Source organism: Urocitellus parryii, chromosome 1 (genome assembly GCF_045843805.1).
Source record: "Urocitellus parryii isolate mUroPar1 chromosome 1, mUroPar1.hap1, whole genome shotgun sequence".
Taxonomy (NCBI): domain Eukaryota; kingdom Metazoa; phylum Chordata; class Mammalia; order Rodentia; family Sciuridae; genus Urocitellus; species Urocitellus parryii.
Window position 1 is genome coordinate 158,797,230 of NC_135531.1, and position 21,591 is coordinate 158,818,820.

Sequence of the window (21,591 nt, forward strand, 5' to 3'; positions counted from 1 at the left end):
GGAAAACCCAGCCACCCAGTGAACACAGCTGCTCCGAGGGACTTGGGCACAGAACCTGGAGACTCACTGTCCTCCTGGCTCTCACCCAGCCAGGGCCATGCAGGGCCACTGTGTTTCTCCTGCCTGCAGCTCCGCCTGTTGCGCCTCCTCCGCCCCTTGCTTCAGCCCGGGCGGGCCACTCACCCAGGAGCCACCTGGAACTCACCAGAGGCCACTCTCCTATTTTCCCAGGAACTGGTGCTGGTCACTCTGTGCTGGTCATTTAATCTGGAACGTGTGAAGGGAAGCAGGGCCGCTGGGCAAGACCTCTCCCAGGCAGCCGCCAACCTTGGGGGTCAAGTGGGCGCTCTCGGAAGAGCTTCAAGTCACGGAATTACACGTCTTTTGCCAAGTTCTCACAGGTCAGAAGCTCTGAGCCTTCAACTTCACTTTACACAGTTGATAATTTTTAAAGTCTATAAACTTTAATGACATGTCACTGAATCCTGATAGCATGTAACAGGTTTTCTGAAAAATTTCTTAACAGAACATCAGAGTATTGCAACACTTTATTATTGTATTGGCTTTCAATTAGTAGCTGAAGTAACAATCGCATGAAGCCAGATTAGGTGGACTGCAGAATACTCATACTCGATTTATTGACATTACTTAGCAATTTATTGGACAGAGGTCAAACTCTTTGTTTTTTATTAAGCACATTCCACAGTACAAAGCTGTCATGAATAATATCTGTACAATTTGTTTCAATAGCTGTTCAGACACAAATTTATTTCCAACAGATAATTGGCAAACATAATTAATTACAAGTTAGAATTAGACTATCCCAGTGTTTTAAAACATTAATATAGCAGTAATTTACAGTTGCTCAATTATGTTAGCAAAATAAAGTCCAGAGTACAGCTGGGGTTACTGCAGTAACCCCAGAGCCAGGACTCCTTGGGTGCCAAAGTCCCCTGCTATAATTTAGTAGGCACAGTTCAAAGGTTGTGTGCATATTCAAAGGCCATGATTTCCCAAGGAATGAGAGGAACTTCTATATTAAACATGCAAAAACAAAAACAAAAAAATATCCATTCATTCAGAAAATGTGCCTCCCCCTCCCGGGCTTCCCCAGCCAGTCAGACCGCACGGCTGGGAGGCGAGAGGGGCCCAGGGTGAACCTGCCCTCACTGCCAAGCTCACGGCACCCACCTCATGAAGGGAGGGTTCTTTTTCACACTTTAAGACTCAACTTCTCAAAAACAAATTAATTTAGTAAAATGTGGGAAGGATATATTAAAAATATAAAAAAGGAAAAAGCGAAACTAAAAAGCAAATCCAACCCGATAAGCGAATCACAGACACATTGATCCCACACCGTTCTCCACGCAAGGCCAGAGCCCAGGGCCCTCTCTCGGGAGGAGGGTGTGCTTCCCGGGAAGAGGCTGCACTCACAGAAGTGGCTTATTGGTCCTTTCAAGTGGTATGGACATTCCTTGATCTTTGGAAATAAATGGCAAGGGGCAAATCAAGACCTACTATCGAGGAGGGAAGAGGGTACCGGGATGCCAATGTCCACTCCCTGTGCTCAGAGTGACAGTGCCGTTCTCTCAGTGGGCTCAGGGCCCTCACAGACCTCAGGCTGCGTGTCGCTCTGGGGTGCCCTGCCCTCAAGGGGGGGCCTCTGGACCAGCCTGCCTGCTCTGCAGGCTGCAGCGTGCCACAGGCCCTCGACGCCCTGGCGGGGCCAGGTGGCGTGAACTCTGGAGCCAGGAGACCCAGTCCACGGAGCATCTTGTTCTTTCTTTCTCAGGGTTGCTATCGCACAGAAGGACGGTGCTGACAGTGAAGCCAAATGAACACTATGGGACGTGACCACGAGGACTCAGGAGCACTCATAAGGAAAAGAACAACGATGACGACAAGTTGTAAGGTACCTCTCTATTGCATATACTGCACAACAAATAAAACATCTGTGTTCAACTTTAGAAGTTACATTTTAAAACAAGTTCCCATTTAAAAACACACACCCCACACACACCAGGACAGTGTCGGATGAGAACAGCGCATGAATACTGCAGGAAGGTCCAGGCACCCTCACAACCCTGGCCTCGGGCTCCCAAGCCAGCCGTATGCAGCGGGCACCCTGCTTAGTGTCCCGGTGCAGGGCCAGCTCCAGCGACCTCGAGGTGAAATTGTTATATACATCATATCTACATGCGGATACGGCATCTTAAATTAGGAGGCAAGCACATGGACGAAGGCGTCACTCTACCAGATATCAGGAGATGCTGGGGACAGAACAGTTAATCAAAGAAAAGAGCTATATTACCTGTGGCGAGATAATATAACTGGCTTAGCAGTTCTTTAAATTAAAAGAAACTGGTACAGAAAGGAAGTATAATCCAAAACATATGACCAAAACAATCCAGAGAGATTTTTCCATTGTCCAACATTGTCCTTAATACAAGTCAGAATTCATGACTTGGCCAGTCACAAGGAGAACGCAAACTTCTGAAAAGGAAAGCCCTGGACCTTCTGGGTAGGTGTTTGGCACCCAAAACTTCACTGAAGAATGTTGTTTCTTAATATCAGACCAAAGTGCAAAGCATATAAATTAGAGCCAAGTCTTCTCTTGACGGTCGATTTACTTCTGGAAAACAGACTGCATGTTCCTCTTATATGAACAATTTACATTTGAAGCAGTAGGTTTTTTTCACTGATGGGGATAGGGAATGGGCTTCTGTTCTACTGGAAGTTGGTGAAGTGAAGGACTCCTTCTCAAAGCAGAGCCGGAACCGGAGGTGGGAAATGTCGGACTTGGAGAGTGAGGCTGCTTTGCATCTACCCAGCGTCTAGAACCACTTCCAGCCTCGTGCCACTGTGAACGAACTCCCTTAGGCATCTGGTAGCCATGTAGCCAGTAGTTCAAGACTAGGAAACCCTGGGAAATAAAAACAGGAGCGTGGATGTTTCTTCTGGTTAGACAAGGACGCACCCCAGCGCGCCCCAGCCCACCCCAGGCGCATGGGCAACACGCAGGGCTGCAGGCTGGGCAGGGAGCTGTAGGCCAGGTCTCGTGTGGACTTGACCTCACAGCCCTAAGAGGGACAAACTGTTAATACCTGCTTCCCACATAAAAGAATCACAGAGTCAGAGAAGAAGCCTTGTGCTACTGTATATAGAGCTATCAGGAGTCACTATTTGTCTTTAAATGATTTGACACATAAATCTATTGCTACATTTCCTAGCACAGAGATATTCTTACCTGATATTTTAGGGGTGAATAGTTTACTGCAAGGGTAAATCATCATTAGGCTAGTATTTTTCATTATTCATAAATCACATGGTCTTCATTTTTCATGTTCAATAAAAGAAAAGAATTTGGAAAAGAGGACTGCCAAGGCTGTCAAAAGCAATTCCCTTTGAAGAGACAAACACATTTGGGGTTTCACTGGGATGTGGGGAGTAGTACCTACCTATAAGGCAGATGAGATTGAAAAGGCTCAAAACACAACTTACAATTGGGTACTGGAACAAGGCAATTGTTCTTAGGTTCCAAAAAAGAAAGTGGGAAACGGTCAGGAAGAAAAAAAGACCAGTCTCCTTTCCACCACAGCCAAAGAGAAGCAGTACCCCCACCCTGCCTCACCTCCCAACCAGAGGAACTCTGTTCCAGAGCCCTTGCAGTCATATGCAAAAGCTGTCGTTGGTGAAAATTTACTGTGTTCTATTACATACACCAGAAAGGAAAAAATAAAAGGTATGGTATGGAAGTCTTGGATTTTTCTCACATGCCTCTTTAATAAACTGAGGGCAAGGACACAGAAACATACTCCTATGTTGTTCCATGAGACACCTGCTCCCTGAGTCTATTCCTCCCAGAAACCTGGCTACAGCTGGGACTGTCCATATTCTATTTTATATGTTTCTCTTATAACCTATGTTCTTATATTCTCCTTTTCCCCCTCTGCTCCCTGGTTTGGGAATTGAACCCAGGGGCACCTTAATACTGAGCTACATTCCCAGCCTTTTTCATTTTCTATTTTGAGACAGAATCTCACTAAGCTGCCCAGGCTGGCCTTGAACTTGTGATTCTCTTCCTCAGCCTCCCAAATAGTTGGAGCTATAGTGTGCGCCACTGCCCCCAACTTGTTCCCCTATGTCCTACTTTATGCAGAAAAATGAATGCTGTGGCAGCATGCAGCTAGAGCAGTACCCAGCAAGACATGCACAGTTTTAAGAGTTCCTTTTAGAAAAGAAAAAGAGTGGAATAAATCTAACAAAAGATGTAGAACACTTCAACATTAAAGGCTGCTTGAGAGGTGAATACCTAAATAAGAGATCAACCATGTTTATGGATTGAAATACCACATTAATGCACTGAAGACTCAATATTTGTTAAAATGGAAATTCTCTCCAAAATGATCTCTTTCAATAGAGTCTTAATCATAATCCCAACAACCATCTTCTTAGAATATGACTTAAAAAACAAACTAAAAAACCCAAAGGATCGAGGATAGTCAAAACACATTTTTCACAAAAACGATGGATGATTTATTACAAAGATAGTATAGAATTGGCAAAAGGATAGTCACATGGATCATGAATTCAAATGTAGACAAAACACCTACATTTAAGTTGTTGATTTTTTTTTAAACAAAGGTGTTAAGGCAATTCAGTGCAGAAAAGAAGATTTTTAAATAGTGACACAACTAAATTAACTGTATAAAAAAGAACAGCATTCTTATACCACACACAAAAATTAAGTCTAAATGGATCAAAGACCTAAATGCAAAAGCTAAAAATATAAAACTCCTACAACTACACTAGTTCAAAGACAGCAGTCACTAGCCATGTGTGGCTATTGAAATTTCAGCTTACATAAAATAAAATGAAATACAAATTAAGAATTCAGTTCCTATTGGGTATGATGATGCACGCCTGTAATCCCAGCTACTTGGAGACTGAGGTAGGAAGATAACAAATTCCAGGCCAGCCTAGTCAACAGTGAGACCCCCATTTCCTTCCCGCAAAAAGAAAAAAAAAAAAAATCAGTTCCCAAAGTTACTTTGGCCACATTTCAAGAGCTCAATAGTCACATAGAGCTAATGACTCCTCCAGTCAACAGGAAAACTCTGGAAAATGAGTAACCTGACAGAAAACAGGTCAGTAGGTCAATGTCTGCCCAGACTGCAGGGGGTGGGCTGACTTTGGGGGTGACACAAATACTCTTATCTTGATCATGGAGGCAAATACTGGGGTATATGCTCTGTAAAAACTTAAACAGTACATTTTAAATGGATACCATCTATTTTACACAATCACACCTCAATATTGTTGTTTAAAATTTTAAAACCACAGGCACAGCACAGGCAAGGGGGACAAAGCAAAGGAATACAAACACATCTAGGTGCTGTCGAGGACTGTAGCTGTCTAGTGTCTGTCTGTGTTAGCTCAGAAACTAATTTCCATGTTTGACTGAATTAAGATCTATATTTGTTGAGGGTGACTGCACAAACACACTGTGGTTTCACATACATTTACTAATTTATGGCCAAATTCTTGTGTGGCCCAGGAGGAAAAGCACACATATCATACTGGCCTTGGAAGCCACTTGTCCAACAAACACCAATGACAGTTAAGAACAGTGAACTAGGTACTGGAGCTCTGTGATAAGGAACTCCAGATCTTGTGAGGAAGATGGGCACACAAACCATTTCAATATCAAATAATAAATTAACCACAGGAAAGTCTACCCTTCCCTAATAACACGAGCAAGGGGAGGAGGTGGTCATGTCTGACTGCTAAAGGGTGTTCAGGGCAATGAAGCAGAATTCAGGTGGCTGAAGTCCTGGGTTTGGGGATGGAGTAAGGAGAGAAAGGCGGGAGGGAGGAGGGCTGCCGGGGAGGAAAGAAGGTGACGGGTGGCCAGAGGTCACAACTCCGCTAAGCGCATCTAAGCAATTAAAGCTGGGTCCTGAAGGCGCAAGGAAGTCAGCAGAGCCGGAGCGCAGAGGAGCTCACCGGAGGCAGGCGGAGGGCAGGCTGACGGGGGCGGGGAAGAGCAGGAAGGCTGCCAGGGTCATCTGGACCACTCCTTTACTGCTGTTGTTTTCCTCGGGTTTCTTTGGGGGCGGGGGGTGCTGGGTGGAAGCAATCATTCCAGAGACCCTTATCCCTGCTCCCTGCTGCAATCCCCTGTGTCTGCTTGAAGAGTCTGTTCAATGAGGACAACCACTCTGCAATGTGTGTTTTCAACAGACTTGGGAAAGCAGCAATGGGCCAGAGAAAGTGGCAAGGGATGAGGTCACTATCACAGGGACAGTACCAACATACAGGAGGCCAGGAATGGCGAACGTTTGCGCATTGGCTTACAGGTCATTCCCAATTGCCTCCATGCACGAGGAAGATTCTGGGGCCCCAAATGACTGAGGGTCATGACACCAACCTGTCATGACCCTCAGTCATTTGGGGCCCCAGAATCCTTCCAAAAGCAGCTCCTGGCCACTCCCTACTAATCAAACTGATAGGGCATGAAGGAAAGGTGTCCTCGCCATCCCCAATGAGACCCTTGGCTTACCACCCTCAAACAGCACTGGTAAGGCCAGAGGAAGGCAAGTTTTCTTAAAGGGCCACATGGCAAATATTTTAGATGCCACTGGCCATAAGGTCTGTGTCACAAGTACTCAATTCTGCCACTGAAGCATGAAACCAGCCACAGGCAATATAGAAAGGAATAGGAATGGCCGTGTTTCAATAAAACTTAATTTATGAATAATGAAATTTGAATTTCATGATTTTTCACATCGTATAATTTTTCACATCATTCTTCTTCTTTTAGTTTTTTTATAAGCATTTGAAAGTGTAAAAACTATTCTTAGTCTTCAGTGGCAGGAAAAAAAATCAAGGCAGTAGGTCAAATTTGGCACTGGGCTCCTCTGTGAGGACTCCCTGGAGGAGATCTAGTAATTGGATCCTAGAATCTTGAGGAGGATCTGAAAAGATGGCAACTTGTTGAACAGATACCACAGGTTCCCAGTCTTTTCTCTCCCCCACAAATTTCACAATTCTCCACATGGATTTTCTTTGTACTTTTCTTTTGGTGGGGGGCAGTGCTGAAAGGGCTCTGGCCAGGAGCCATCGGTGGGGGTGGGCAAGGGCATGGGTGGCGAAGGTGGATGAAGGGCGGTGAGTGTCCATGGAGAAAGGGTGGATGGAAGATGGCACAGGAGGGAGGAAGCGGAGCCAGGGGCAAGTGCAGTAAGGAGACCAGAGGGGGCTTTAAAGAGAAGAGAAAAGAGATCTGAAGTGGGTAAGGGGAAGGCCAGACTAGAAGCAGAGATGGCTGCCAGGAATGGGGGGCAGCATCTGTGGGCAGGAGCAGAGGTAGAGAGCCTGGGTTTGGAATGAGCTTGTAAGCTAGGTCAGGACCAGGCCAACAGCATGAGCTGGCTATACATCTGGGCAGGGTGAAGCCTAAGGCCTAAGGATGAAGGAGGTGCAGGCGGGTGTCCTCGAGCTGGGGCCCTACAGAGAGACCCACAGCAGCACCTAGAAAGCCTGTGACAGGGAGTAGCTGACCTGTGCTGCCTGAGAGCCAGGAAGCTGTAGGCCAGAGTGGACGCCTGCACTCACCACTGGCCACAGCCTACCACGCTGCACCAGGTGCATCCTGTACCAAACTCTGCACTTTTAACAGTCAGCGAACACAAGAAAAGACATAGGAATTAAAAGCTACGAAGAATTAAGTAGTGCTTTTAAATAAGCAGGAATGTCGTTAACCACAGTCTTTATACAGGAGTATGAACAGGTGCAAATATGTACCAAATCTACAGAGTGGAAGGTGGACAGAACTCATTGGCCCCTGCAGAATCCTGAGAGTTGGGCATATTGTTCTAGAAGGCCATGAGTGCCTAGGACCTGGAATTGAGTCTCCCTGAGTATTTTGTTGATGGTGGTTGTTTTTGTTTTATTTTAAAATAATAGAACTTAAGGATATGAAAGAAAAAGCAGATTCTTGTATCCCAAAATAAAATTAAAGAAACTTCACTGGTGCCAAATGGAAATAACTGGGGAAATCATTAAGAAAAAATTATTTTTTAAAAAACAGGAACCACATTCAATCATCTGTCAATATGAAAACTCATCACATGCAGGAAGCCTTGTTTTGATGTGCCTGTAAGATCTAGACTTACAATAGAATTCTGCAAAAGCTGGTGCATCATACAGAGCTACCTTGGTTCACATCCCCAAAAGACCAAATCCAATCAGCAAAATGAAGCATGCTGGGGGCGGGGGGTGACTCACCTGAAATGGGTAAAGGTGCAGACTGTTATCTGGAGATGTATGTGTAGGTTCTGGAGGGAGAACGGGTCTCATTCTGGGCACTGGGAGGCACGTTTAAGAAATCCCAAATCAAAATAGTGTCATCGTGGGAGCTACTGATGATTTGAAACTCATCAAACTGTAGCCGAAAAACACGTCCAGAATGTTCCTACAAAAGACAACAGCGATGAAGCAGTGGTATCTGGAAAGCTCCTGGCCATCTCAGTGAGAGTCAGTGAAGGCTGAGGAGCTGTGCTTTGCCCTTCACCCAAGAACAAACTCTTTTTCCTTCCAGGTCTTTTTTGTCATTAAACTTTGTATCCTAGGTCCTGGACCAATAATATGTCAAAGAAGAAAAATTATGACCAAGAACACCTATCTCAAGCTTCAGCTGACATCAAAATTGGTTGGTGAAACATCAGAAGGATTCTCATTAAAATCAAGAAGAAAACAAGAAAGGCCCTCACTACAGTTCTACACATTTTACTCAATGCCAGAAGTGAAGAATTGGAAATAAAAAGTAAAGCTATTGAAAATAAGAAAAATCTATCAATATTTTCAGACTTCTATCCCCTCAAAAATACAACACAATCAACTAGGCCATTAGAAATAATTGGCTTAGTAAAGTTGCTCAAATTAGATTAACATATAAAATATTTTCTTATTCAACCTTAAACAAGAAATTCCTGTCATTTTCATTGACACAGATGGATCTGGAGGACATTATGCTAAGAACTCAGCCAGACACAGTAAGACAAATATTGTGTGTGATCTCACTTATATATAGACTTTAAAGAAGTCAATCTCAGAGAAACAGGGAGCAGAAAGGGAGGGAATGGAGGAAGGAGAGGTGGGGAAGTTAGATTAGAGGAGTAAGTTTCAAAGATCTACTGCACTGCAGAGTGACCACAGTTAACAATAAGGTATATTTCAAAACTGCTAAAAGGATAGATTTTTAACGTTCTCACCAAGGGGGGGGAAAAAAAAAAGAGAGAAAGTGATGAGATGGTGGACATGCTAATCCACTTGACTGAATCTTTCTATAAGGTACACATGGATTAAAACATCACATAAATGTACTCCATAAGTGTATACAATTATTATTTGTCTATTAAAAAATAAAGTATTCCTATATGCCAAGAGGAATAATCCACAGAGTGCAGACTAACAGTACATAAGGTGAAAACACAGCATTATCACAGCCACATTAGGAGATCTGCCAAGCCTTCAGGAAGGAAATGTTCCATGTATGAGGACACAAGTCCACCCACAAAGGAGGGAGCCTGTGTTCCTATTTCAGAGCTCACAGTCATGTAGATGTCAAATACCCCTGATTTTGGCTAACCAAAGCAAGTTTCCCTGAAGGCAGGCTGTGAGATACATAAGCTTTCTGATGTTGCCCATGTAGGGCCACTTGCCAACGGCCCAGGGACCAACTCCTGCTTCAACACATCACATACCACCAATGTGCGCAGACACAAGGTGCTTGCCGGGGCTCGAGGGTCAAGAGCAGCTTGCAAGTCCCAAACTTTAATTTTCCTAGAAAAAAAAAAATGAGGCTGTGATGAGTGGTAACGTCTTCTATCTTGCCAAGCACTTCCCTGGCAAAAAGGGGTGCACCTGAACTGCCCATCGTACAGCCCAGTAGGCAATATGCTAACGTTTCTACAAGTTTTTGAACCAATCACACTTGATGTTGGGGGAAAAAAGGACGTAAACATTCTCAGACTTGCTGATATCATAAAGAAATATTTGAAGGGAGATTTAAAAAAAAAAAAAAAACACTTCAGGTTATCTAAATTCAATTCCTGACTTGATAATCTACACTAACAAAGTTATCCACCAGGAGATTTGCTGGGGCTAAGCAGGTGCTGTGGACAGAAGCAAGGGCTCTGTGTGGAACTCCAGGGGTGCCTTTCTCCAAACACAGCAAATGCTGAGAGTGAGAGACAGGAGTACAAGCAGACCAACTGACCAGAAGGGAGACATACACATATGGTCATCTCAAAGGTTACGGTCGCCATTTGCTCACTTGAAACACCAGGGGGTGTTCTTAAAAGGGTATGCTCAATTCACCAAAAAGGAAAAAGGAATTTATTAATGAATTCACCAGAAGGAGGGGGGGAAAGGTGTGGTTTATTTAGGACAAAGGACAAGAATCAAATCCCCTGCTACTTATCCCCTGAGTGTACGAGGTTGGTAGGAAGTGAAACCTTAGGAAATACAGTGACCTATCACAACATCTGCCCTCCAGCTTTGCAAAGAGTTCCAGCAGGGCGACACACAGAGCTGCCCTACTCCTCTGCGGGCTCCGACAGCGCCGCGGGTCTGAAGACCTCAAACACGCACCCATCGTAGGCGCCACTGACAATCCTCTTGTTATCGAACCGAATACATCGCACCAGTTCTTCGTGTCCCTCCAGGACTCTCAAACAGGCGCCACATTCGATATCCCACAGCCTTGAAAGAGAAAGAGACAACTGTAACAAACCCCTACGTGAGACTCACCCAGCCCTCCAGTTCTTCCTCTCTGCTCCTCCCGACATGGTTTCTGCTGCCTTGAGCTCTTCATATCACACTCCTTAGTCCACACTGCACATGTGAGCACACTTACACCCTTTGTGTGTTTTAGCACTAATTAAGGAGAGGCAATCCGGCTTTCTGCTGTGCTTGTTTTCACACCATCTAAGTTGTGACACTGACTATTTGAGTCAAAGCACCCAACAGAAACCCCCACTATGTTTAGTTCCTAGGTATCCGCCCGGTGTCTGAGTTTTTGACAGCACATAGTTAGATGGTCTGGGAGGACTTTCCTGGAGGAAACCAGGCTGCTGGTCGTGGGAGAAAAAAATGCAGAGGAGCAAGAGGGGCAGAGAGCTGACCTCACCAGACTGCAGCCAAAGTCCACGTCTACTGAAGTCAGGACTGGCAGACCAGCACGGCGGCCTCCTGATCCTCAAAAGGCTTAGGGACACCTCTTCCTTGACGTGTACAGTATACTAGGGCTGCCCGGTTTACGGGGCCTGAGTGGGAGACGCATTAGGCATGTACAGTTGAATTGGAAATAAAAACCAACTAACTACATTGAAGCCTTTTCCTCTGCATCTGATTTATATAATTCTAGAGTTAGATGTTTGGTTTTCTCTATTGTGGTTGATTTCTGCACATTACTTGCAAAAAGAAACCACAGCAAACCAGCCCATGCAAAGCCAGGGTGCACACTAAGGCATGATGCCTTTCTCAGGGACTCCCATCACAACCCCACAAACACCTGACTACAGGCCCCAGCAGATCTGCTTCCGAAAGTAAGACTACTTCCTCTAACCCAGGATGAACAGAGCCATTTGGCACGGCTACTATGACTCCAAGGTGGCTCCTTTCAACCAATTGCAAAGCAATACACACTATTTTATAAAACTGCAAAAATTGTAATGAGGAAGTAAAGGACTTTTTATTGACAAAACATAAAAGCAATATTACAAAGCACGATGAAGAAAACCACAATAGAAGCTCTAAACTAACTTTTATAAATCTTAAAAGAAAATAAGACCTAAATTTTAGATGCACAATACGCCATAAATACATATAATTACTACATCAATTAAAAATAAAATAAGACTGAAAAAAGAAAATTTATGGCATTTATAGTCTTTTGTTGTTATTATCTGCTTGTTTCCTTTCCTTTTCTTGTTTTTAATTATTTTTTCTAATAATATTTATTTTTCCCAAACATTAGGCAATTTGGTTATAAACCACACAGTGACGGTCACTTCTGTAAAGCTACTACTAACATGTTCCAGGACAGTGGAAAAGATGGCTTGAACAGGTAATAAGGGATGCTCTTAAGATATAAAATATCTACGTCTAGTCATTAAAAAGGAAGGAGACTGGCTCTGGGAAAGAGAAAAGGGAGGGAAGAGAACCAGCCAGCAGGAGGGGGTGACTCTGAGATGCCATCTCTGGGGGAGACATAAAGCAGACTGTTATCTGCTGCAGAGAGGCAGGTCTGCAGGCGAGGGAAGCAGAGCGCCGGGCTGGAGCACCCCGTCCATTCGGAGGCTCTGGTAGTAAGTGGTCATGGTGGAGTTAAGGGCATAGGCCTGTGTGCTGGGGGGCTCTAGGAAGAACCCCCACCCACGGCCCATAGCTTTCCTACTCAGAGCACACAGAACCAAACAGGACTGGGAGGTAAATCGATACTATGGCAAAAATAAGTCTACCCTGCTCGCATGCCAAAGTGCACCCACCTAATGGTGTTATCTGATGATCCACTGACAACCAGCCGATCCCTGTACTGCAGACAGGCGATGCCTCGCTTGTGCCCATTCAGAGTCCGGACGAACTCACAGGTGCTCGTGCTCCAGACCTGCAGGACAAAAGCCATGTCTTCAAGAATAAACACAGAAAAGTCCTCCCACAAAGTGCCTTTTGAAAAGTGGAAATATGAGAGCTTTTAAGAATGAGTCAAAGACAGGATTATAAAATAGTCTCTTCTAACTCAAATTTGGAAGCTAGGGGACAGACTGGAGAGCATAAGATTTTCTTAGCTACTGTGTGATAAAACTGGAGTGAAAAACAGAGGGAAGCTGTGCAGTCTGTGAACCCTGGGACCTTCAAGGAGAAAGCTTCTCCTGGAGGGTGCACACGTTCACTCAACAGAGGAGAGAGCTGATACCAGATTCTGACTGCAGGCCAGCTGACATGTCAAACCCAGTGTTAACTAATATAAAAAGCTTCACCTTTCCTCCTCTTTCCCAGCAGCTTCTAGAATATCTCCATTTATTCTGACATACCACTCAGTATTACAGAGGTGGAGTGAACAATCTCCTTTCCTGTGAACTTATCTGGAAGACTTCAATGTCCACAGGCACACTGAACAGGAGATACAACTGGAGCACCCTGATTTACTGTACCAGCTGCATCTGTGGTTGAACAGGACAGATATATACATGGAAAAATGAAAAACAAAAGGAGTTGCTGGACCCCTATCTCATACCATATAAAAAATGTTAATTCAAAACTGGCCAAAGACTTAAATAAGCTGAAGCTATGCAACTCTTTGAGGAAAACCCAAGAGTAAGCTGTGTGACATGGGTTTCAGCAGTGGATTCTTAGATATAAAAACAAGAGCAAAGGCAAGAAAAGGAAAAAATTGATAAACTGGAAATCAATAAATTTAAAATCATTTGTGCTTCAAAGGACACCAGCAAGAAAGTAAAAGACACCCCTTAAAGAATGGGAGAAAATATCTGCAAACCATATATCTGATAAGGGTCTTGTATCCAGAATATATATTTTAAAAAAATAAACCAAAACAAAACTTTTACAACTCAATTATAAGACGACAAATCATCCAATTTTTGAAGTGTAAAAAAAGAATTAAGTAGACATTTCTCCAAAGAAGGTATTTGAATGACCAAAAAGCATAGAAAAGATGCTCAGTTTTATTAGTCATTAGGGAATGTGAACCAGAGCCACAGAGAATCTTCTGCACACACGCCAGGACAGCTATAATCAAAAAGATAGTAACAAGAGTTGGCAAAGGTGGGGAGAAATCCTGCCAACTGATATTATGAAGGAGCTGCTCTATAATCAGCCCCAAACTCTCCTGAATTCCAAGCACTGATCTTGCACTGACTGGTGTGAGTGTGGAGTGAGTAGGCTAATGCACTCAAACTGGCCATTCAGCTTCCAAACTACTCGAAACCTAAAGCTTGACACAACTCAGTCCAAGATCTGTGGGGCTACTAAATATCAGAATGCTGTCGAACGCTGGTCACTAACAGAAAGTTCTTAGAGCAAGATCAAACTCTTACTGCAGACACTCTGGAAAAAACAGTTTGGCAGTTCCACAAAATGTCCAACCCAGAGCTGTCATTCCAAGAGAACTGAAAACAAATGAACATGCAAAAACTTACACACCAATGTTTACAGCAGCATTATGAGTAAGAGCCAAATGATGGAAGTAAACAAAAGGCACATCCACTGATAACTGGACAAACAAAATGTGGTCCACTCACACAATGGCATTCTTACTTGACCCTCAGAAGAAATGAAGTCCTGATGTGTGCAGTGATGCTCGTGGGTGAGCCCTAAAAAGGACACTCAATGAAAGCAGCCAGACACAGAAGTAAGACCTCGTTTATAAGAAACGCCCCAAACAGACGAATCCACAGAGGCAGAGGCAGAGGCAGAGGCAGCCTGACTACCGCCAGGCTGACTGTTAACAGGCCTTAGGGATTTAGATGGAAATGTGATCAGAGTGGTCGGAATAGACCGTGGAGATGCCGGGCAACCCTGTGAACGTCAAGGGCCCCTGGATCGCACATTCAAAAACACTGAATCTAGTGGTGTGGAAAACACACCCACGGAGCTGGGGCTGGAGCTCGGTAGGTACTACAGCACTCGCCTAGCATGCAAGAGGCCCTGGGTTCGATCCTCAGCACTGCATAAAAATAAAGATATAAAATATTGTGTCCAACTGCAGCTAAAAAATAAAAAATATAAATAAATAAATAAATAAAGGTTAAAAAAATATCATGATTAAAAATAAACCTCAGGAAAGCTGTTATGAAAATATAGGAAAGCTAAAATTTGCAAAGGGTGAAACAGATACCGGACTCAGAACCACACCCGCCACCTCGTGTGCTCCCCTAGCCTGCACCTTCTGGTCAACCTGGGCTGAACGTCCAGCATAGGGCTTGTGGCATGGCAAGCTCTCAACATCATGAGAATAAATCAAATCTAAGACCTGCCACACCTCTGCAGGGTGCCAGGAGGGCAGGCCGGTTGTGGGAAGCTCCTCACACACAACCCGTGTGCCAATAGTGAGTTCTCCTCCCCTTAAAAGGTTATCAACAAAGCTGTGTCACCAAGTTGAGGACTGTCCTCCATTATGACCCATGGCTTTTCCTTCTGATTTGTCTGTGACTCCAGAAGCACACAATGGGGAGGGTCGCAAGGGCTCACGAGCAAACAGAGATCCTGCCAGGTACCAGGCCATGAGCCATCTCTCTGACGTATAAAGGTCAGAAACAGGCAGGGTTAGGATGCAGGCACACTTACTTTGATGGTCCTGTCACCGGAGGCAGACACGATGTACTTATCATCAAAGTCTACCACATTGACTGCAGCACGGTGGCCAACCAAGACACGGCGTAAAGTGATATCGGTGGCAGAAGCCATGTCCCACACAGCAATAGAGCGGTCCTTGGAACACGTCACCATCAGTCCATTGCTGAAGCGTAAGTGCAGTACGGCTTCATTGTGATGGATCAATGTGTTAAGAACTTCCCCTGTGTTCACGTCCCAGACTCTAGAGAACAGAAACCACGGTGCTTCATCACTGACGGCCAGGGACAGTTTCTGAAGCTGAGCACTGCGTCCACTGAACACACCCAAGCACATGCTAAAAGGGGGAACCCCAGCTGCAATTTGTTTGCCAAGAAGTTCAGAAATGGTTTCAGAGAGGCAGCTAATTCTGGCTTTGCTCAGGTTTACTTGACACTCAGGTACCCAGGGATGGCGCTGCAGGCTCATGCCAGGGCCAAGATGGTCCCTAAAGGAAGCAGGCTTCCAGTGGGTCTGGGATGACAATCGGGAGGAGGCTGCGGCTGAGCTGAGGTGCTTGCTGTCCTCTGGCAAGCCTCACTCTAGTCTCATCACTGACCACACCCACTGCTTCACTTCAGGGACAAAGCCAGGGTCTCCTGGTGGCTCCAGGCTTGAGACACGAAGTTCTTAGGAGCAGCCCTTCCAAAAAAAAGAGCTTTTCTGTAGCCCCAATCTTGTAAGACGACACCCCCACCCAGAACAGAGAAGAAAGACTAAATCCTCTAAGGCTGAGACGCCATCTGCAGAAGAAATCTCAGTCTGGAGGTGGTGAGCCAGGGAAAGGCCGAGAGGTCCGCTGAGGACAGGAGACCAGAAAGCCTGAGAATCCAGGGTCAGGTGCCTGGACAGGTGCCTGCAATACCAGGGTCAGCCCAGAAGAAGGAGTGCCTCCGCTCTCCAATCCTTCAATCCCCTGCAGTCCAGCTGGGGCTTTGCCGCACGTCCTCTCTCTCTCTGCTGGACACATCACTTCTCTTAACAAAGTCCACCAGGAGTGGAGAAGCCTGCTGGCCACGGTGGGGTGGGAAGGATCTCAGGAAGTCCCCTGCCCACTCCTCCACACCCAGCCAGCAGCCAGTGCTTCACTGCTGCTCTGGGACAGGCCATGTCCACCTTTATCACTCTGTTCTGGTGGCAGCTGAGAAGTCAAGTCTCCACCACAAGACTGCTGCCCACAGTCCTGACCAATGTACCTTTGAAGTTCCGAATGGAGGGACTGCGTGGTTCTAAGGAATTATCTAACTTCTCTGGACTTGGCTTCCTAATATCTTTATTAAAATAAATATACCATCTACGGGCTTACCAAGGCTGATGTGAGAACTCAACAACACAACACACAGACACCTAGCACTCTCTGCTCTCAGATCTGACTTTCCCCAAGACTCTCAGACGGGTCTGAAAACCGACTCTGGTCCACCCCCCAAACCCCCTGGTACTTGCAGGTTGGCGCCCACCCTTCTCCCAGAACAGCAACCTTCCTCCTCTCTGTTCCAGACCACAGGCTCCAAGAGGAGAAGGCAGGCCTTGGGCCAGGCCACGCGCTTCTACAGGAAAGCACGCTGCTATCTCTATAACACTGGCAAGGGGAAGACGACACACTTAAAAATGAGCTCTCCTGCCTACATGGCTCAGACTCATCGATATCAAACTTGGTTCTGATGAGTCCAAACATGGAAAGCATGTGTGCTGACCCAAGAAAACAGGAAGCCTGGGGCCTCCCCCACAGAGGGAACACAGGTCTGCGCCATGAAGCTAATCACTCACCTCACTGTGGAATCCGAAGAGCCAGTTACAATGACACGCTCGTCATACTGGAGACAGAGGACAGAGCCTGTGTGTCCTGTTAACACTTTCAAACATTCCAGGCTGGTTTTATCCCAAATCTATGGAGACAAGACCAACCATAAACAATGATTTAGCGGATAACATTTTTATAAATGTTGTTATACCTTGTGTTCTGAATCATAAAACACACCTGTGTTATGGTAAGAATGGTTAAACGGGTAGGAAATGATAAGAAAGAATATGGGAGGTACTAATTAACTTCCAGAATCAAAGTGCTACTTTGTTCAATTTGTACTGTTCTCATTAAAATTATCAGCTGAATTCTAAGAGAAATTTTTAAAATAAAATCTGTGGGTTGGTCTCAGTGGCACAAGCCTGTAACTAGTGGCTCAGGAGGCTGAGGGAGGAGGATTGCGAGTTCAAAGCCTAGCCTCAGCAAAAGCAAAGTGTTAAGCAACTCAGTGAGACCCTGTCTCTAAAGAAAATACAAAATAGGGCTGGGGACATGGCTCAGTGGTTGAGTATTCCTGAGTTCAATCCCCAGTACCCCGCCCCCCAAAATTAAAAAAATAAAATAAAATTTGCAAAGAGTCTGCTCATCCTCTGGAAAACAATGTGACAACATCAATTAAGGCCCTTTATAAATGTACAGCCCCTACCTTATGTTTACAAAAATAAAAAATGAAAAGCTCAACATTTCAGAAAAATCCCAGGGTAAACTATAAAGAGGTCTTACTGAGAAGACACCATGCTTTATTACAGAGAATTAAACACTTAAAAACCTGAATAAAAATGGTCTACAGAGTGACATAATGACTACATATTTTGCTAAAAAGATTAAAAGGAAATAAAATGTTAGAAATAGGCTTTTTATACTGAGTGTTGCTTCTCTCCTTTTACTGTCCACACAGTTTTGTCTTCTACAGAATGTCCCCCAGCAGGAATCTACACCAGCCTTTTTTTTCAGATTGCTTCTTTAACTCAGTAAGATGCATTAAACGTTCCTCCATGTCCTTTCACGGCTTGATAAACCAATTTCTTTTTAGTGCCAAACATCCCTTATCATCTGGTTGTATCACAGTGTATTTATCCATTCATCTACTGTTTCCAAGCCCTGGCAATTATGAACAAAGCTGCAATAAAAATCTGTGTGTGGGTTTCTGGGTGGACATAAGTTTTCAACTCCTTTGCTGGATCCAATGGCAAGAGTACGTTTAATTTTGTAAGAACTGCCAAACTGCCCTCCAAAGCAGCAGTTCCATTTGACATTTCCACCAGAATGAACAATGGAGTTGCTGTTGCTCCACATCCTTGCCACCACTTGGTGTTGTCAGTGTTATGGATTTTAGCCATCTTACTGGACATGCTGCGGTAGCTCACTTTTTTAAAATTAGTTGTTCAAGACAATATAATGATCTTGACATATTATACCTTTGATTCAAATGGTGTATGAATTCTCATTTTTCCACGTGTACAGATTACAGGATCACACTGGTTATACAGCCACGTATATACATACAGCAATACTAGTATTGTTTTAATTTGCATTTTCTTGACAACAGGTGATGTGGCACATATCTTTGCAAATGCTGGTTTGCCACCTGCCACCTGTAATGAGTTCTCTTATTACAGTCTGCCCATTTTTAAAATGTGGTTGTATGTTTTCTTATTGTCAAAAATAAGTCTAAAGTCATTTTTAAATTTTTTTTTTAGTTGTAGGTGGATACAATACTTTTATTTTTATGTGGTGCTGAGGATAGAACCCAGTACCTCTTGCATGCTAGGCGAGCATTCTATCACTGAGCCACAATCCTAGTCCCTGAAGTCATTTTTTTTCTAATTAAAAAATTTTTTGCACATTTGAATAACACTTCTTCACCAGATATGTCTTTGACAAATCTTTTCCCCAGACTACGGCTTATTTTCTCCTGCTCTTGACAATGTATCTCACAGAGCAGAAATCTTTAATTCTAGTGACATCTATCTTATTATTTTCTTTTATAGACAATTCTTCTGTTATTATATCTAAAATGTTATCACCAAACCCAGGACCATCTTACCATCTGAATCAGTAAGCCCACTCCCAGGTTTTACTCAGATAAACTGAAAACTTACATTTTCACAAAAATCTACATGCATGAACTTATAGTGGCTTTATTCACAATTATGAGAAACTGCAAATAATACAAATATCCTTCAACAACTAAATAGATAAACACACTGTGGTAACTACTCAGCAATAAAAAGGAATGAAGTACTACTAGCTGCACCAACACAGATGGTCTCCAGTACACTCAGCTAAAGTCAGAATTAAAAGGATACACACTAGCTGGGCATAGTGGCACAAGCCTGTAATCTCAGTGGCTCAGGAGGCAGAGGTAGGAAGACTGTGAGTTCAAAGCCAGCCTCAGCAACTTAGCAAGGCGCTAAGCAACTCAGTGAGATCCTGTCTCTAAATAAAATACAAAATAGGGCTAGAGATAAGGCTCAGTGGTCAAGTGCCCCTGAGTTCAATCCCAGTACCGCTCCCCCCCCCAAAAAAAAGGATACACACTACATGAATTGATTAAGAAAATATTCTGGAAAAGGCAAAAAATTGTAGAGATGGTAAAAAAAAGACCACTGGTTTCCAGGGCATGGGATGGGTGGGAAGAGGTGACTCTAAAAGAGCAGTGTGAAGGACTCTGAAGGAACAACAGAACTGTTAGGCACCACTGTGGGTTTGCTTTCTGTCAAAAATAGCAAACTTGGGGCTGGGGCTGTAGCTCAGTGGTACAGCGTTCATCTAGCATGTGTGAGGCACAGGGTTCGAGTCTCAGCACCACATAAAAATAAATAAAGGTTCATCAACAACTAAAAAAAATCAAATATTAAAAAAAGGAGCAAACTTTATTGAATGAAAATTATACCAAGAAAGAAAAAAAACTTAAAAAAACTCAACATTTTCTTAAATTTGAGGAAATAAGCTACAATGTGAACCAAACTGCCAGATAAGGCCAATCAGACTAAACATGGAAAAATGATGCAGCTCATCTAGGACTGAAGAGTGAGGGAAAACAATAGAAGCTGCTCATCACTTTCCATATTACCTGAGCCCTTCTCAGAAACTGTAAATGCAATGACACTGGACACCCTCTATTTGCACCTGAACAGAGAATACAGAATCTGTGTGTACTCAGAACAAGGAGACAATCCAGGGTCACATCATTAGTCACAGGGAAATGCTCTTTAGAACCACACTGGAGTTGCCAAGGTTGATTGGAACTGCTAAGACCCAATCTGAATAAATGGAAAGACGGTCACATCTAGTGTCTAACACATAATCACAATTCTAACAATAACACATACAAAATGCAGTAGTCATTCACCTTAATAGAATTATCTCGTAGGCCACTGATGATTTTCTCATCATCATACTGTAAACAGTAGACACCTTTACTGTTTTCAGAGCGGCACTGAATCCTCTGCAAGTTGTGTCGTCCACACCGCCAGTTGGATTCTATAGTCTAGGGGGAAAGGAGGCAAGAGATGAGCTTGTGTAAATCAACTATTCTACTAGGTCTCAGAATCTGCTGCTGCTTCCAGAAGTAGCATACCACCGATACCCCAATCCTGGTTTGCATAACTGTCTGTGGAGAGGACTCACACTCTTTTCCAAGTAAGATATTAGCCCAACAATGTTTTTTCTCAAACTTTCCCTGCCCATCTGGCAACTATCATAGGATTTCCAATGAGTTTTGGGTTAGGTCTAAAATGGCCTAGACAGAATTCAATATGTTTAAAGAATGTCATTTGTACCCAAAACACACAAATAAATAATAACTCATTGGGTCACTCCCTACTGCCAATTAAAATATTGGTCAAAAGACTGCTGGCATCATTAAGCATGCACTGACAATCTAGGTAGCCAACCAAAGCACCGTCTGGATCATTGAGAATAGACACTGTGCAACTAGTACACACACCCCATCACAGAATTCTGTATTTCTTTACAAGTTGCCTTAGAGTGAGAATGGCATGTTTCAACCCGGAGTCTCATTCTTTCATCATTCAGCAACGTTTACTGAGATGTTTGTCTGTTCCAGGCACTGTGTTAGGAAGTGGGGATAAAAAGACCCAGGAAGCATCTGTGTTCAAAGAAGACCCAAGCCCATAGTGTATGGAACTGGACCGACAGTCCCACAGTCCCCCACCTGCAGTGGTTTGACGTATGATGCTTTAGATTCATGGTGCCAAAGCAATACACATTCAGGAGAAATCGCATTCAGTAGAAACTGCACTTTGAATCCTGATCTTTTCCCTGGCTAGCCATTTGTAATGCTGGGCAATGTTAGCAAGTCACAACTCCCAGTCAGTCACCCGGTACAAGGGAAACAACCAAATCTC

General features: G+C 44.0%; 1 protein-coding gene across 8 annotated transcripts in view; it reads right to left on the bottom strand.

Moving 5' to 3' along the window:
* Positions 1-538: 538 nt before the first annotated feature.
* The window catches only part of Fbxw11 (F-box and WD repeat domain containing 11), a 121,512-nt gene continuing 100,459 nt past the window's right edge, over positions 539-21,591 (bottom strand). For all 8 annotated transcript variants that reach the window (XM_026401299.2, XM_026401303.2, XM_026401302.2 and 5 more), the window contains 8 exons: positions 20,574-20,711; positions 17,185-17,303; positions 15,373-15,622; positions 12,555-12,673; positions 10,657-10,767; positions 9,768-9,846; positions 8,290-8,476; positions 539-2,923 (listed from right to left, as the gene is read on the bottom strand). In XM_026401299.2, the coding sequence (XP_026257084.1) occupies positions 8,315-8,476; positions 9,768-9,846; positions 10,657-10,767; positions 12,555-12,673; positions 15,373-15,622; positions 17,185-17,303; positions 20,574-20,711 (978 nt within the window). In that variant the 3' untranslated portion in view covers positions 539-2,923; positions 8,290-8,314. The remainder of the gene's footprint in view (positions 2,924-8,289; positions 8,477-9,767; positions 9,847-10,656; positions 10,768-12,554; positions 12,674-15,372; positions 15,623-17,184; positions 17,304-20,573; positions 20,712-21,591) is intronic.